This window comes from Cebidichthys violaceus, unplaced genomic scaffold, assembly GCF_023349555.1.
Source record: "Cebidichthys violaceus isolate CVI_PGR_0920_01 unplaced genomic scaffold, fCebVio1.0.p SCAF_13, whole genome shotgun sequence".
In the NCBI taxonomy this organism is placed as follows: Eukaryota; Metazoa; Chordata; class Actinopteri; order Perciformes; family Stichaeidae; genus Cebidichthys; species Cebidichthys violaceus.
Window position 1 is genome coordinate 10222810 of NW_027176296.1, and position 13659 is coordinate 10236468.

General features: G+C 39.0%; 1 protein-coding gene across 3 annotated transcripts in view; it reads left to right on the top strand.

Moving 5' to 3' along the window:
- Nucleotides 1-13659, top strand: part of LOC137870446 (contactin-associated protein-like 4) — a 122340-nt gene that overhangs the window by 46497 nt on the left and 62184 nt on the right. For all 3 annotated transcript variants that reach the window (XM_068707733.1, XM_068707735.1, XM_068707736.1), the window contains exons 3-4: nt 7885-8078; nt 12891-13038. In XM_068707733.1, the coding sequence (XP_068563834.1) occupies nt 7885-8078; nt 12891-13038 (342 nt within the window). The remainder of the gene's footprint in view (nt 1-7884; nt 8079-12890; nt 13039-13659) is intronic.

Sequence of the window (13659 nt, forward strand, 5' to 3'; positions counted from 1 at the left end):
AATTGTTAGGCATCTGCATAGCTGCTATAGGCTATTGGGGTTTTAGGTGGCTTGGGAAGCCATGAAATGGAGGGTTGCCGTTGTCTTAACTTTTTTCGCAATCCCTGGCCTAAAGTATATAGTATCTTGTGTCATTGGCAATGCATGAGTCGAGTCAGGGCAGTTTCAATATAGATCTCAGATTATCTTGAGAACCAAAAAATATCTACAATAAGTGTCAAATATCTATGCTCTCTGGAGAAAATGGCATTCTCCTATTTTGCATCTGATATTGTCAGATTGCAAATTTCTCTGGAGTCAGCATCAGTGACCCTTGTTCACCTGGTATTCACCAGGAGGAGCCTCTCACTGCTGAATGAGGGCAAAACTGAAGAAAGTAGCCAGTGAAGTGTCTCGTCCATCACAAAGTAGTTATAACAAACTCAAAAAATTCTCTATCCGAAGCCAAATGGCAAGCTGGGATATAGAGGATAGCAAACTCCTATGCCTCCTTGGCCCTTGCTGGTGCCAGTTAGTCCCATCTTGGCTGAACACCCATACGGGGGCTGGCATTGACAGGAATGTTCACATATGGCAGACATTTAATCCCATTACGGTGATGCCTCCACTTCCAGTGTTGCGCCCTACTATGGCTGGACACTGAATGGGGCCAACAGCAACGGAAGGAAGCAACAGTCCTACACTGACATTTAATCTTCCTACTCCCAGGTGCATAACAATGTGCAAAGTAGATAATTAGCATATCATGAAGTTGGGGAGAGGCCAGAGATGTGAGCTTTGACACAGAGCTCAGCAGGGTTGCTCTAACAGACTGCTCTGGGTTAGAGGCCAGGGAGGCACAAGCACAAACATGATGGTCTTAGCAACAGACTTCATTATGCTCAGGATGTTTTTTTTGTCATCAACAAGTGACAAATATTGTTTACGTAAACCCCACTGCTGGAGAGGAGTAAGACTAGCCCAAGTTGAGCAACTCTTTACTACAGTAAAACCTCACTTTCAATCAAAAGCATCTAAGTCGAACAGCTCTGCTAATGTTGACCCATGTGTGTTCAGTCTGCACCCCACGAGCCACCAAGCCAATATAAGCAGATGAATGATTCACCAGTATTTTCACCAGAGTTTATGAGGCGGAACATCTGAGTGTTGAGGATATTGTTTGGTATCTAATCAAGAAATAGATAAATCACATTAACTGATGTTGCTTCGACATCACGTCAAAAAGAGCAGAAAAAGCATACCATGCACTGGATGTCAGTTTGAACAGTCAGCTCCACTATTATTGGACCGTAACTGTGCCATTCCTTAAAATAAAAAAAATAATGAGGCCAGTAATGTTAAAAGTCTCCTTTTCAATGGCAACCTGGTTTTCCACACACACAAAGGCTAATAGAAAAGCAGCAAGTGCTCTTTATACAAGATGATCAGCGCAAGCCTCCAGTATTTGGTCTTCAATAGCAGCATGGAGTCGTGTTTTTTCTCCAGCTAGGCAAGCAGCAGTGGTAGGTATGAGTTGGGGGGGAAAAATTATCATTTTGTGAATAAGCAAAATGAAGCTGCAGATGGGTGTTGCAATGGAAATATTCATAGTGCTGCAGTCCGCCAGTCTTCACACTTTGACTCGCGTCCTGGTGGCAGCTTGCTCTGTGCCAACAAATTTGAAGTGTTGGTGATTCACTTGATGATCTATGATCCAACCGAGTCAGTCAACAATCTAATCTTTGACTATCTTGTTGCTGTTATGGAGCTTAAGAAAAAGGTTTGATGGACATTCTCCACAGGGTGGATTAGGCATAGTCTAATTGGCTGTATGCTTATGTGCAAATATCAGCAGAGATGTGCAGCTGAACTCTGCAATGACTCTGACGTCAAGTAGGGACCATGATAATCTATCGACTCGATGTGAATCGAGTTGAACTCTCTCTCTGTTTGCCCCCATTTTTGCTGCTCAAGTGTTCCCATCTCTCCAAAACCTTTTACTTTTTACTTTTGCTTTACTCCTCTCACCTCTCCCTGCTTTCGGTATAACCTTTTCTCTTTATTCTTATCATCATTCCTGTATTTTTTCCCTTCTCTGCCATGTCATGCCACTCTCTTGTCAATCTCCTTGGCGAGCACGGTCTGCTGTAAATGTAGTTTTAACAGCCAAGAAAACATTGAGATAACTTCATTCCATCTTATAGCCAAATGTTAATGACAGCATTTAACATTTATAGGCAAATGTTAACGGCGGTATTTAACATCTAAACTGTCTAATTTTTTTTTCAGTGGGCCATACTGATAATTGCACATTAGAACCACGGTAATTACGCTGAAATAGGCCTGGAACACTTCATCAACCAGTAATCATTTTCTGAAAGTGCTAATTTAGATTTGAAAAGGGAATTCAAATATTAGCAGGGGGCTGTAGGTTGAAATTAACTTTGTGGGGGAACCGTAGAATGAGGTATTGATCTTTGTTTGATGTTTGATGCAACCAGCAAAAGTTAAATGAGCTCTTGGTCTGATATGGGCTTTGTGGCTCACAGCATCATGTTGAAAATAGAAGCTTTTTACAGGGATGCAATGCTTGAATGCATTGAGCTGAGAAGTTAAAGATATTCAACCCTCACTGAAGAACAAACCGAGAAAGAGTATGCAGAATAATTCTGGTATTTTTTTGTATAATTTATTTTGTAGCATCTCTGTAGATGGGTTGAGATAGAGGATTTCAAGTCTCAAAGTTCATACTGGTTTAAGATTTTGTTTTTGTTTTTAACATAGTTTATAGAGTGATAGATTGATGTTGATTCTATAATATCTGCTCCACATTTAAAATAATCCCAATGGGTTTCCCCAGTTGGTTCCATATATGCAGATTCCTAATTTGATTCAAAATTATATTTATTACTGAGATGGTGCTTTAATTCGGAGAAAATCAAGGATTGTGGTTTCTGATGGGCACAAACTGGCTACTGTGGGATCTGAACTTGTTATCTCTCAGTATGTATTTAATGTCCCCCCTTACCGCCATCAAAAACTCACAATCCAGCCCTGACACACATCCTTGTCCTAAAACTGTGCCAAAAGGAAGCATCCAAAATAACATTCCCTTTGATGCTTTCATTCTAGCCCAAATAAATCCAAGTATGATTTGCAGCAATGACACATATTTACTTATTTGGAGGAATGCACTTATTTTTTGGGAATTGCTTTGGACTTGTTGGAAAACTTAAGTAAATGACAAAGGGGACACCAAAATCCTCCATGTTTATCCTCGCTAGATTAGCACAGGATTGACCTTTTTAGTAGCGAAAATGAAAACATGCAAATAAATGAAACATTCTGCACTCAATACTGCAATTTAGCTATGTTTATTTAAAAATGTGTTTCTGTTGAGCAACCATGTACTAATCAAACTTGTATTGATTTCAGCTGCAGTCTCCCATCGACCCGCACATACACATGACACGAAGGTCACACTCCTAGGTTTGTGGTTAGAGAGACCTTTTGCTGTGAAATGTTCCAGTAATTCAAAACAGGAAATGTTTGATCTTCTTTATTTGTAGAGCTTAGTATCAAACCTCAATACTTTTTTGTGTATCTAAAATAGTTTCTGCGTTCAGCTGCATTTTGTTTCAGAAAATATATGGCTTATGTTTATGTTAAGTACAACATTTTACATTTGAGAACTTTTGTTGTGTTCCTTATGTAAAATGAGAAAAGAGTTTATTTAAAACGTGTCTATAAATAAGTGTTTCAAGGACATCATGAAAGTCTTCTGCTCAAAAATGTAACCTAGTGTAACTGTATGATGTAGGTTGTTAACTTAATCCAGGCAGAAATAAAATTTCTTGCTAAATATATTTGGAAAACCAATCTAGTATTTTACTGTGTATGTGGTACTGTATTTGGGCCTGTTATCACTCTGCATACTGAAATGTTTCAGTAAAAGGGATCTGATTCAGGGATTCAATGCAGCTTCAGAGATGTACCTGGTTTTATCACTGATAAGTACTGTTTGACAGCTACAGTTCTTCATGGTTAGGGGTCGAGAGTCTTGTTAAAGGAGCATTATTCACACATACTTTTCCTCTGGATAGATGACCTTCCAGCCCACTTGTCCAACCTCAGACCACCGCTGCTCCTGAGGGTGTTTGGTCGGTTGGTCTTCTGATGTGGGTGACTCTAAAAGTCACAGTCTTTTGACTGCTTTATTGTAGTAATGTGCTAATTTGACTGTCCAGCAGAGCGGCAATGCAATTTTTCCGACCTGTGTTTAACCTCAATTACCTTTCTGAATGGAGAAAAAAAGCTTTGGTATCATTACAGACAGTAAAGAAAAATCAAGGAGGTTTACTGGATCAGAACAGACAGGTATACATGACAGACACTGTTGTATTGGTGATCAAACCAAATTGGTGATGTGTGACTAACATGTTGGATTTAGTGAATGGTTTTCTCCTCACAGGTTTGAGTACACTATACACATCTGTATACTCTGCTCTTCTTCATTTTAGGCACTTTCTATTTTCTTCTTCAGTTCCTCATGAGGTATCTACCTCTCTCTTTATTTCTCATCATCTCACCCTCTTTCCATTTCCTTCTCTGCAATCCTGTAGATGCCAGTTCATTTGTCTCCCCCTCTCTCTCTCTCTCTCTCTCTCTCTCTCTCTCTCTCTCTCTCTCTCTCTCTCTCTGTCACTCTCTCTTGTCTGTGTTCTTCACTTATTTTCTCTCCAATCCAGCTGTAATGGGTAAAGGTCAATATGTCTGCTCTCTTCTCTTGTGCTGTCAGTGTTCATGTCTGTTACTGTGGTACTTATTAGCTCTGGCCTTTAGCTGCTGCCCTAACGAGCAGGCAGCACAGCACTGAAACAGCTGGTGGAGAAAAAAACACAGACACAAGAGGAAAGAAGATGGCCTCAGACTCAGCAAATTCAACCAACATCTATTTGCTATCGATAAATCTGATTTTAAAAGTTGTAGAAATAAAATAATCAATAATAATCAACTTTCAAAGTGACAAGAAAACAGATGCAGTTGGGTGAAAACTGTTTAATTTTTCTACGACAAGTAAGTCAAGTTTCAGAAACTCTTCTTCATGATTATATTTTGGATAGTTCTTGCATTTTTTTTTACTTTTTTTAAACACACATTCCTGTAATTTATATTTGACTTAAAGATCCCCTTTCACATGGAAGTGGGAAACGGGAAACTACCACATTTACAAGTGAATTAGGCTTGAATGCTGTATTTTGGTTAAAGTGTTGGAGCCACAAGCATGTTATGGTCCAACAAGACTAACTCCAGCCATGCCACTCGAAACTTTTACACCAGGATTTTTCGGCGAACTTTGCGATCAACTAATTGATTAATTGATCAATTGTTGCAGTTACGTTCTATTTCGTTGGAACAGTTCCAGGGTCTTTGGTATTGTGGACATTTGCTCACTGGAATTATTTCTACTGGGACAGGACACAGCTATTGTAAAAGCTACAAGTGTCTAGTCATTGAGATATTTCTCTCTATCTCAAACTGAGGAGCATTACCAACTGTCGCCCTATACAACTTTCATAGGTAAAAAAAAAACAGCTGTTCAACAGCGCTTAGGTGGACCATCCTAATGGGGTTCATAGTATGTTGTCTTCATTTGCAATGTCAGAATAAAGTAGCTTTATAATAGATGTACTGTATGTGTCCACGTGTTAACTTCAGCTTGTGTGTCTGAAATGTAACGATTTGTGTTGCACTCATGTCAGCATGATATCATCTTTGTAACAAACTTTTGGCTGGCTGTTTTTATTGTGTGTGTGTGTGTGTGTGTGTGTGTGTGTGTGTGTGTGTGTGTGTGTGCGTGCGTGTGCTCTCTGTAGGGGAGAAATCTCTCCATCTGCTGTTAGGGCGCCATGGATTTGCTTTTCCCTGACTCGGCACTTCTTCTTAAACACTCACTCTTAAAATACATACAGGCGCACACACATCCTTCTTAGTATTCAAAGTGTCATTATCTTGTTTCAGTCTTTTCCATTACCTCCAGTGCTTCATAATCAGGTCCTGTCATAGTTCTCGTCTCACTCTCACTCTCTCTCATGCCAGCATCATCCAAACTAGAAATAACATTGCAGCTGGATGATGGAACAAAGGTCAGCTACTGTTTTGAGGCACAACTCTCACTTTCTGTCTGTCTTTCATCATCTGCAGTCTCTCTTACTCTTGCAATGACAAAAAACAAGTGTCTTTTCTTTCAGACAGTTCTTATCTTACCTTCTGACTTTCAACAGGTTCAACATATCTGAATAAAAACTCATCCAACGGATCATGAGGGGTGATGTTTATTTCCTTTTCGGAACCGTTTAGAACTGAACTTCTGAGCTTAATTCAGAAAAGAGTCTTAAAAGGATTGTGCCAAAAGATTAAATTAGGAATTTGAGCACAGGACATTGACTGGACACCAGCAAAATAATGTGAAACTGGAGTGTATTGGAATATGTCAGTGTTTGTTTTGAATGTTTAAAGGTGAGTGAAAAGAAAAAATATCAGGATGGAAATCAGACTTTAAAAGTACTTTCTCTCCCCCTCTCTCATGGCACAAACAACTTACTACTCATTTGTATACCTCCAGACCTTTTAATAGACTGGATGTTTACTGTAATCATAATGACATTTTTTTCTCTTCACTTTAATTTAACAGAAGTATACAGTAGACTTACCTACTGCTTGGGGAACAGCATCTTCTTGAACCAGGAAAGACATTTGTTTTATGCCTAAAGAAAAATAATATTGGGGTCTAATCAGTTTAACAAATCTGCTCCTTTTGAAAGCATTTTAAACTGAAAAGTAAAATGTAAAAAAATATTTATTATTTAAATATATACAGTGGTATTATTTTCATATAATCTGCATATTTTTCCATTATAGTCTGCTATTGCACAGACAGCCATCCTCCAGGCTTGTACAGTTCTGATGGGACTAACTTTTTTTGGAGTACAATATGAACACAGTGTGAGTTAATCCCATAGATCCCTAGATGTCCTCCCCAGCTGCTGCAACAGCTGTTGCCAGGACAGAAAGGAGGCATGTTAAGCTGAAAAACATACGAGGGAGGTCAGCGCTGCAAATCACTGTTGAAAAGACAAAACTCAGCTCAGTGATTTAGGTCATATCGGTGTGGAAATGGTAGTGAAGGATTTGTCAGCAAATTCCACTCACCCTCATAGTGGTGTCACTTTGGTAGTCCCATTAAAAATATGAGCATATGTATTAAATGGCAGGACGCATCTTGACACTTCAGTTGTAGAAAGTCATCAAATTGCCTGGTGCTGCACAGTCAAATCCATTTCCTCCAAATGTGTGCATCTAATACACTTAATGTCTTTGATTATGAGGATTTATTATTTGTCATCATGAAACCAGAGGAAGATGTATTACAGGGTTTTAAATCTGTGAGCATGTAAATGGACTTAAATGAAAGCCAGAAATTGGATAAACTATGTTTATACTAAAGCAGGGTTTCCTCTGAACTACTATTAACGTTAGAAACAAAGCATTAATTAATATACCTTTCAAGTATCTCAACCCTTCTCTTTAGCATTCCTGTCTGCAAATCCCTCACCGCAAATCTGTGGACAACAAGCATTTTGTATTCTTATCCAAACTGAGATTTTTTATTGGCCAACTTTAAAATCATAGCACGGAGCATCCACTCCAGACTATAAATTCACAGTTTTAAAGATTAATTTCAAGTAGGTTGTAATGAATCACATTTCACTACTGCAATTTGTCTCTCGATCTCTGCTCTTACTTTTGTCACCTCTGCCTGCCTATGCAACTCCGCTCTACACACGCACACACACCTACACCCCTCATCATTAACATAGACTCTTTGTCTCTACCCCTGTGCAGGAGCTGGAGGTTGGTCCACTCTCGTCTCAGACAGATACCAGTGGTTGGAGGTTGATCTGGGGAGGCGGACCCAGATCGCTGCTGTTGCAACGCAGGGACGCTACGGCAGCTCTGATTGGCTGACGGCTTACCTGTTGATGTTCAGCGACACAGGACACAACTGGAGACAACACCGGCAGGAAGAAAGTTTAGGGGTAACTCTCCTGCAATAATCATGAATCAAAACGGTACAAAAAGGAAAAGTACAGCTAATCAGCAAAAGCAAATACATTTTAAAAAAAAACTTAATGTTGACTGATTACTTTTCTTTTCTTTTTTCAGTAACAGGACATGTACATTCAGTGGTCTTGTCCCTACTTCTGTTTTTTTAATGTGCCATGTTTATAAAATGATTTAGGTTAAAGTGACTCTGTACTCACACCATGATGAGGATGCAGTAACTTTAAACAATATCATTATTTGGTATTTAAACAGCTATGGAGACAGCTTCGGAGGTAGTGCAGCTCAAAACTCAAGTTCATTGAAGTTAAAATAATTTGGCCTTACTATCATAGACATAATTTACATGATCTGTGGGGACTGGTACTGCCTGCAGCGGCAAGCCTGCTCAACAGGAGACTTTCACGCCTTATTAATAATGGATGGAACAATAAAAGGAACCTGGGCAGGGCTCTGTTGACTACATGGAGCTGCTGTCAAACAGTTGAACCTCTGCTGACGGGAGGCTGGTGTTGTTTTTAGAAAGACTGCCTGATGTAAAAAAAGTCACAGCTTTGATTCCTGCAGAGGCGAAGGTGTCCATCAGTCTCCAAGCAAGACGCTGATGGTACACTTGCCAGCTCAGTCATTGTGAGCCAGTCTTGATAAGAGTGTCAGCTCAGTGTCTAAAATGTAAATGTGAATGAGGAAGCTGACTGAGACATGCATGTGGTGATTTGAATATTCTGCAGTGCAGCTGATAATCAAGCTCATGTATGAAGTCCTCACTGCAGTGGGGAGAAATCACACCTGAGGCACTTCCCCCTGGTTTTAATGTTTGTGTATTCCCCCCAGGGTTTTTGCTCTCAAAATCCTTATTTTCCTGCATTTTATAGCATTTTTATAAACTAATAACCATTCCATGTTTCAGTAAAGAGAGAGAATACTAGACTACAGTGATGTTTGTGATAAAGCAAACTACTGTACTGTATGTCAGAATGACAGGAAGCCATGCAGGCCTTTGTTGATTGAACAGCATTAGATTTGATTCAGAAGCAGTCAAGCATCTCCTCTCTCCTTTATGGAAGACAGTGCACCCTTTTTGTAGCAGTAGCAGCCCAAAGAACAGCTTTTGATTTAGACTTGACAGGATGCGATTTTCTCATAGTGAAAACTCTCTGAATCCCAGGAGTCATTGGTTTGACACCAGATTAGCTCTCGGTGTGTTTCTAAAGCTCCATATATTAGTCAAGCCAGCTTAGCGTATCACTTAAGGAGGAGATTTGACTGCAAAAACAGCTGTATCAGTTTCAGCTTCACACTGACTTCGCAGCTTAGATGCTCCCTATTTCTCTCTTTGCTCTGGTGGAATATAAATGCCTAAATTTACTGTACTGTACTTAAATGTAATTTTGAGGTAGGCCTATTTTTTTAATTTTGAGGTGCTACTTTATACTAATCTACTACAAGGTAAATATGTTATATTGTATCTATTTATTTGAAAGCTATAGTCAGTTGCTTTTGAGATGAAGATTTTACGTATGAAACATTGGATTCATTCATGTACATTGCATTCGTAAAAGCATATAAGTTTGTTGGACAGTGTTGGAATGTAACTTAGAACATTTACTGTACCAAAGTACCATTTTGAACTACTTGTGCTTTACCTGAGTATTTCTATTTCATGCTACTTTAGACTTCTACTGTCATACATTTCAAATGGATAGTACAGCACTCATTTAGTCAGTTTTGCTGCATTGTGTATTTTCCCATTAGCTTCCCACTGCAGAGGTCCAGTACTCTCCTTGGCTGGCACTCATAATGGAAAATCACATGTCAATCACACTTCCTTATTAAGAAATGTTTACATGTCACTGTGTTATATTGCACAGTGTATTGTACAGTGTATATTTAATCAACTTCATTGTATCATGTCCATTGTATCACATCATGCCTTACAACCTCCGCCAATAACACCAAGTTATTCCGAGACGCCATCATTATCAGCTCGTTATTTGCCTATAATATGTATGTACTTTTACTTGAGGAACAATTTTCATGCATCATTTTGCATGATCGCCCCTCCTCTATGGGGTCAGATCAGTCTCAATAATTGCAAATGCACACAGAAAGACTCACAAATGCAAACAGAAAGATTCACAAATATATTCGATTTACAAATGCACACAGAAGGATTTACAAATAAATTTGAATAAGATTGACACGATAAACCCGAGCCGTGGGCTCTCGCACGCCCCCTTCATTGAGACAGAGGTACTGTTTGCCTCCTCTCTGTGCTTTTTCACTGCGGTTTAATGTCAGATCAGCAAGACTAAATATGTTCTACAGACACGTGAAATACAGTACATATTATATGGAAAGAAAGGACATATAATAAAAGTGTCTACAAATATTACAGTGTGTGCAGGAATGAGACAGCAAAAGGCACGCGCTCAACCCAGTTAGTGAGGGATTCACAATCTGAGGTGAAGAACAGCATGTCACATGTCTCTTCCCTGTTTGAATAGGATATGCGCTAATTCAGCGATTTTGATTATAAAAATGCTTGAAATGATTTTATACATTTATAGCACAGATCAGTAGATACATATTAATATTTATTTTAGCATTATTTGTTTTTTACTTTTCATGATGACAGCCAAATCTGTGTATTTGGGGTTCATACAACTATAGTAAACCAGCCGACGGGTGGCTTGCTAGACACAGTGAATACAGCTCGATAAAATTCACGGAGCTCCTCCGAACTATGTTATGAACCCAGACATGACGGCGTTCAGTTTCCCGGGATATCTGGGACTTCCACAACAAGTAAAACAAGTATTAAGCAGAAATATAGGTTATTTTGTCCATGGTTGATGGCGAACAGTTGAACGGCTTCCATGACGATAAGACACGCTCCCTCTCCGGCGCGTCTAGCGCAATTCTTGCGAATGAACACAAATTGTCCCCGGCGAGACCGGCGACGCAAATGAAGCGATTAACATTTGGTTTGAACACAGAACGCTGGTAGCCACGTGGAGAGGGGAGGGGGGAGCTGCGCTCATGTGATTGGTTGAAAATGAGGCTGACATCTGATTGGCTATAGATAGGTCCATGTTGAAAGAAACGCATTTGTGAATCCGGCCACGGCAGGGGAGTCTCAAAAACCCCACAAACAAATGCAAATGGAGTGCGATCCACAAACAAATACATACAAATCCACAAACAAATATAAAAAATCCACACACAAATACATACAAATGCAACATATATTTGTGAATCATTCTGCGTGCATTTGTAAATCGAATATATTTGTGAATTGTTCTGTGCGCATTTGTGAATCTTTCTGTTTGCATTTGTGAGTCTTTCTGTGTGCATTTGCAATTATTGAGACTGATCTGACCCCATACTCCTCCTCCTCCTCTTATGCTCTACCTTTCTCTCTTTCTTTGACTGAGGATTTGTAAGAGGCTACTAGTATTTCAAAAAATGCTCAGGCAAGTAAATGAGATGCTGCTCTCTTAAGCCTCCTCAGCAGGAAACAGAGCTGTTTGTTGAGCTTAACGCTCTGCTGCCCAGCCAGCTCAGCCCTTCAAAGCACTGAAGACGGCACTGAGATCACAATTACGCAGGACCAGGGAAAACAATTTCACTCACATAGCCACATCAGTACACACTCAGGACACACTCTCAAGTAGGGAGAACAGACACAGAGCACATGCGCACAAAACCAGGAATGCAGCTTCTTCCCCCCCCCCTCCCCAATGCATGTGTTGGTCTACAGCTGGGGTTAGTGATTCATTTAAAAAATAATAATAATAATAATATGGCATAAGCATATCTCTCATAAATAACACTGTATTGCACACCCTTGTACATTTAGTCAACACTAGATGTTCTCTAAATGTTGTGAAATTATCTCTGTATTAACCTCTTGGCACAGAAAACACTATTTTACCATTTCTGCCATATTTGTTTGTTGCATCTTAATATTAGACTTACAAATTTACATCTGGATTTACATTTCAATTGCAATCTTTTAATTTGACCCTTAGGCCTTGAACATAAAAAAATATTTGTTAATATGCATTCATTTTGATAGATTTTTCTATGGCACATGGGAATTTCTGGTCTAGAAACACATATCTCCTTGCATTGGTACTCGTTGAAAACTATGTATTGACTTTTGTTGGGCTTGGGACTCATCATATTTCTCTGTATATGGTCCAATAACAAAAAAGTTTGACCACCCCTGGTCTACAGTGTGTGAGCTGTTTGCCTGTCAAGCAGAGAATCCTACTGGATTTCCACAGGCAACTGATTGGGAAAATAGAGCCTGTTAGTCTTTGGAGAGGGGTTTGATACAGAGACATAGGTCTCACAGTTATCGATCACTGGACAGAGGGAGGGAGAGACATCATCAGCAGTTAAGATCAATGGTCTGTGAGCTTAAAGTTTAAAAACGCAGAAAGACTTTGGATCCAGGAGGTTAGAGAGTTTTTATGCACGGGAAGTAGTTCATCTCTTTCTTTTTAGGATTGTTTCATTACAAGCATATATATATATATATATATATATATATATGCAAAACTTCAAATTGAATACATTCTGATGGTTAGCAACATGATGAGCAGTAAAATACAAAAAAAGCCATCCAAAATCCTTTGTTCCTGTCTACTAATGTACTCGTGGAACTAATTAGGCTCCTACAAATAGTTTGCCGACAGATCTTTGCAGCTTCAGCAACCAGTAAAATATGGATGGTTGGATGTAAAATTGAGGCAAACTAGCATGTTCTGTCATTTCAGGCTTTCCCAGGTAACAGTAATGCAGACACTGTGGTCCAGTACAAGCTTAAACAGCCGGTGATAGCTCGCTACCTCCGCCTGATTCCACTGGACTGGAACCCCACTGGGAGGATTGGACTCAGACTGGAGATATATGGATGTCGTTATAGTAAGTCTGATACCTTTAATTTACTTCTTTGTCAGTTTTGGCTTGTGCCTTAAAAAGAGGTCTCTGGACTCAAATTAAGATATAAACTTGAAGTGATGTAACTTTATTTTAAATTTTCCAGTTCAGGTTTATTAACAGTGTAGCATTTCTAATACACAAATTAAAATAAGAAATATATGATAATACTATAGAAATATTATTTTAGAACATTTAGGCATTCAGTGACATAGATCTAAGATGATGCATGTAATGAGAAAATAAACAATAGTAATTTTGAGGCATTCGTTTTTCTACACCATAAACAAACATAGAGAAGTTGTAGCCTGTACTGTCCTTCATACTGCATTTAATACTGGGTTGGTTTTGACAGGGAATTGAGTTCATTGTTTCATGGCACAAAGACAGATTACTTTTTGGTTCAAACAGGCTCAAGTTCTTATTTTCATACTTAACAGTTTTTTTGCTTGTCACATCTTAGAAGAGTTATGATAAAGGCTTTTTATGTTGGAAACAGAACATCAGTTTTTAATTGGAGCTGTGAACTTTGAGGAAAACACTGATGATTCTGGTAACACTTTTTTATCTCACAGATTCACATGAATTCTGCTTTTACAACGGTAA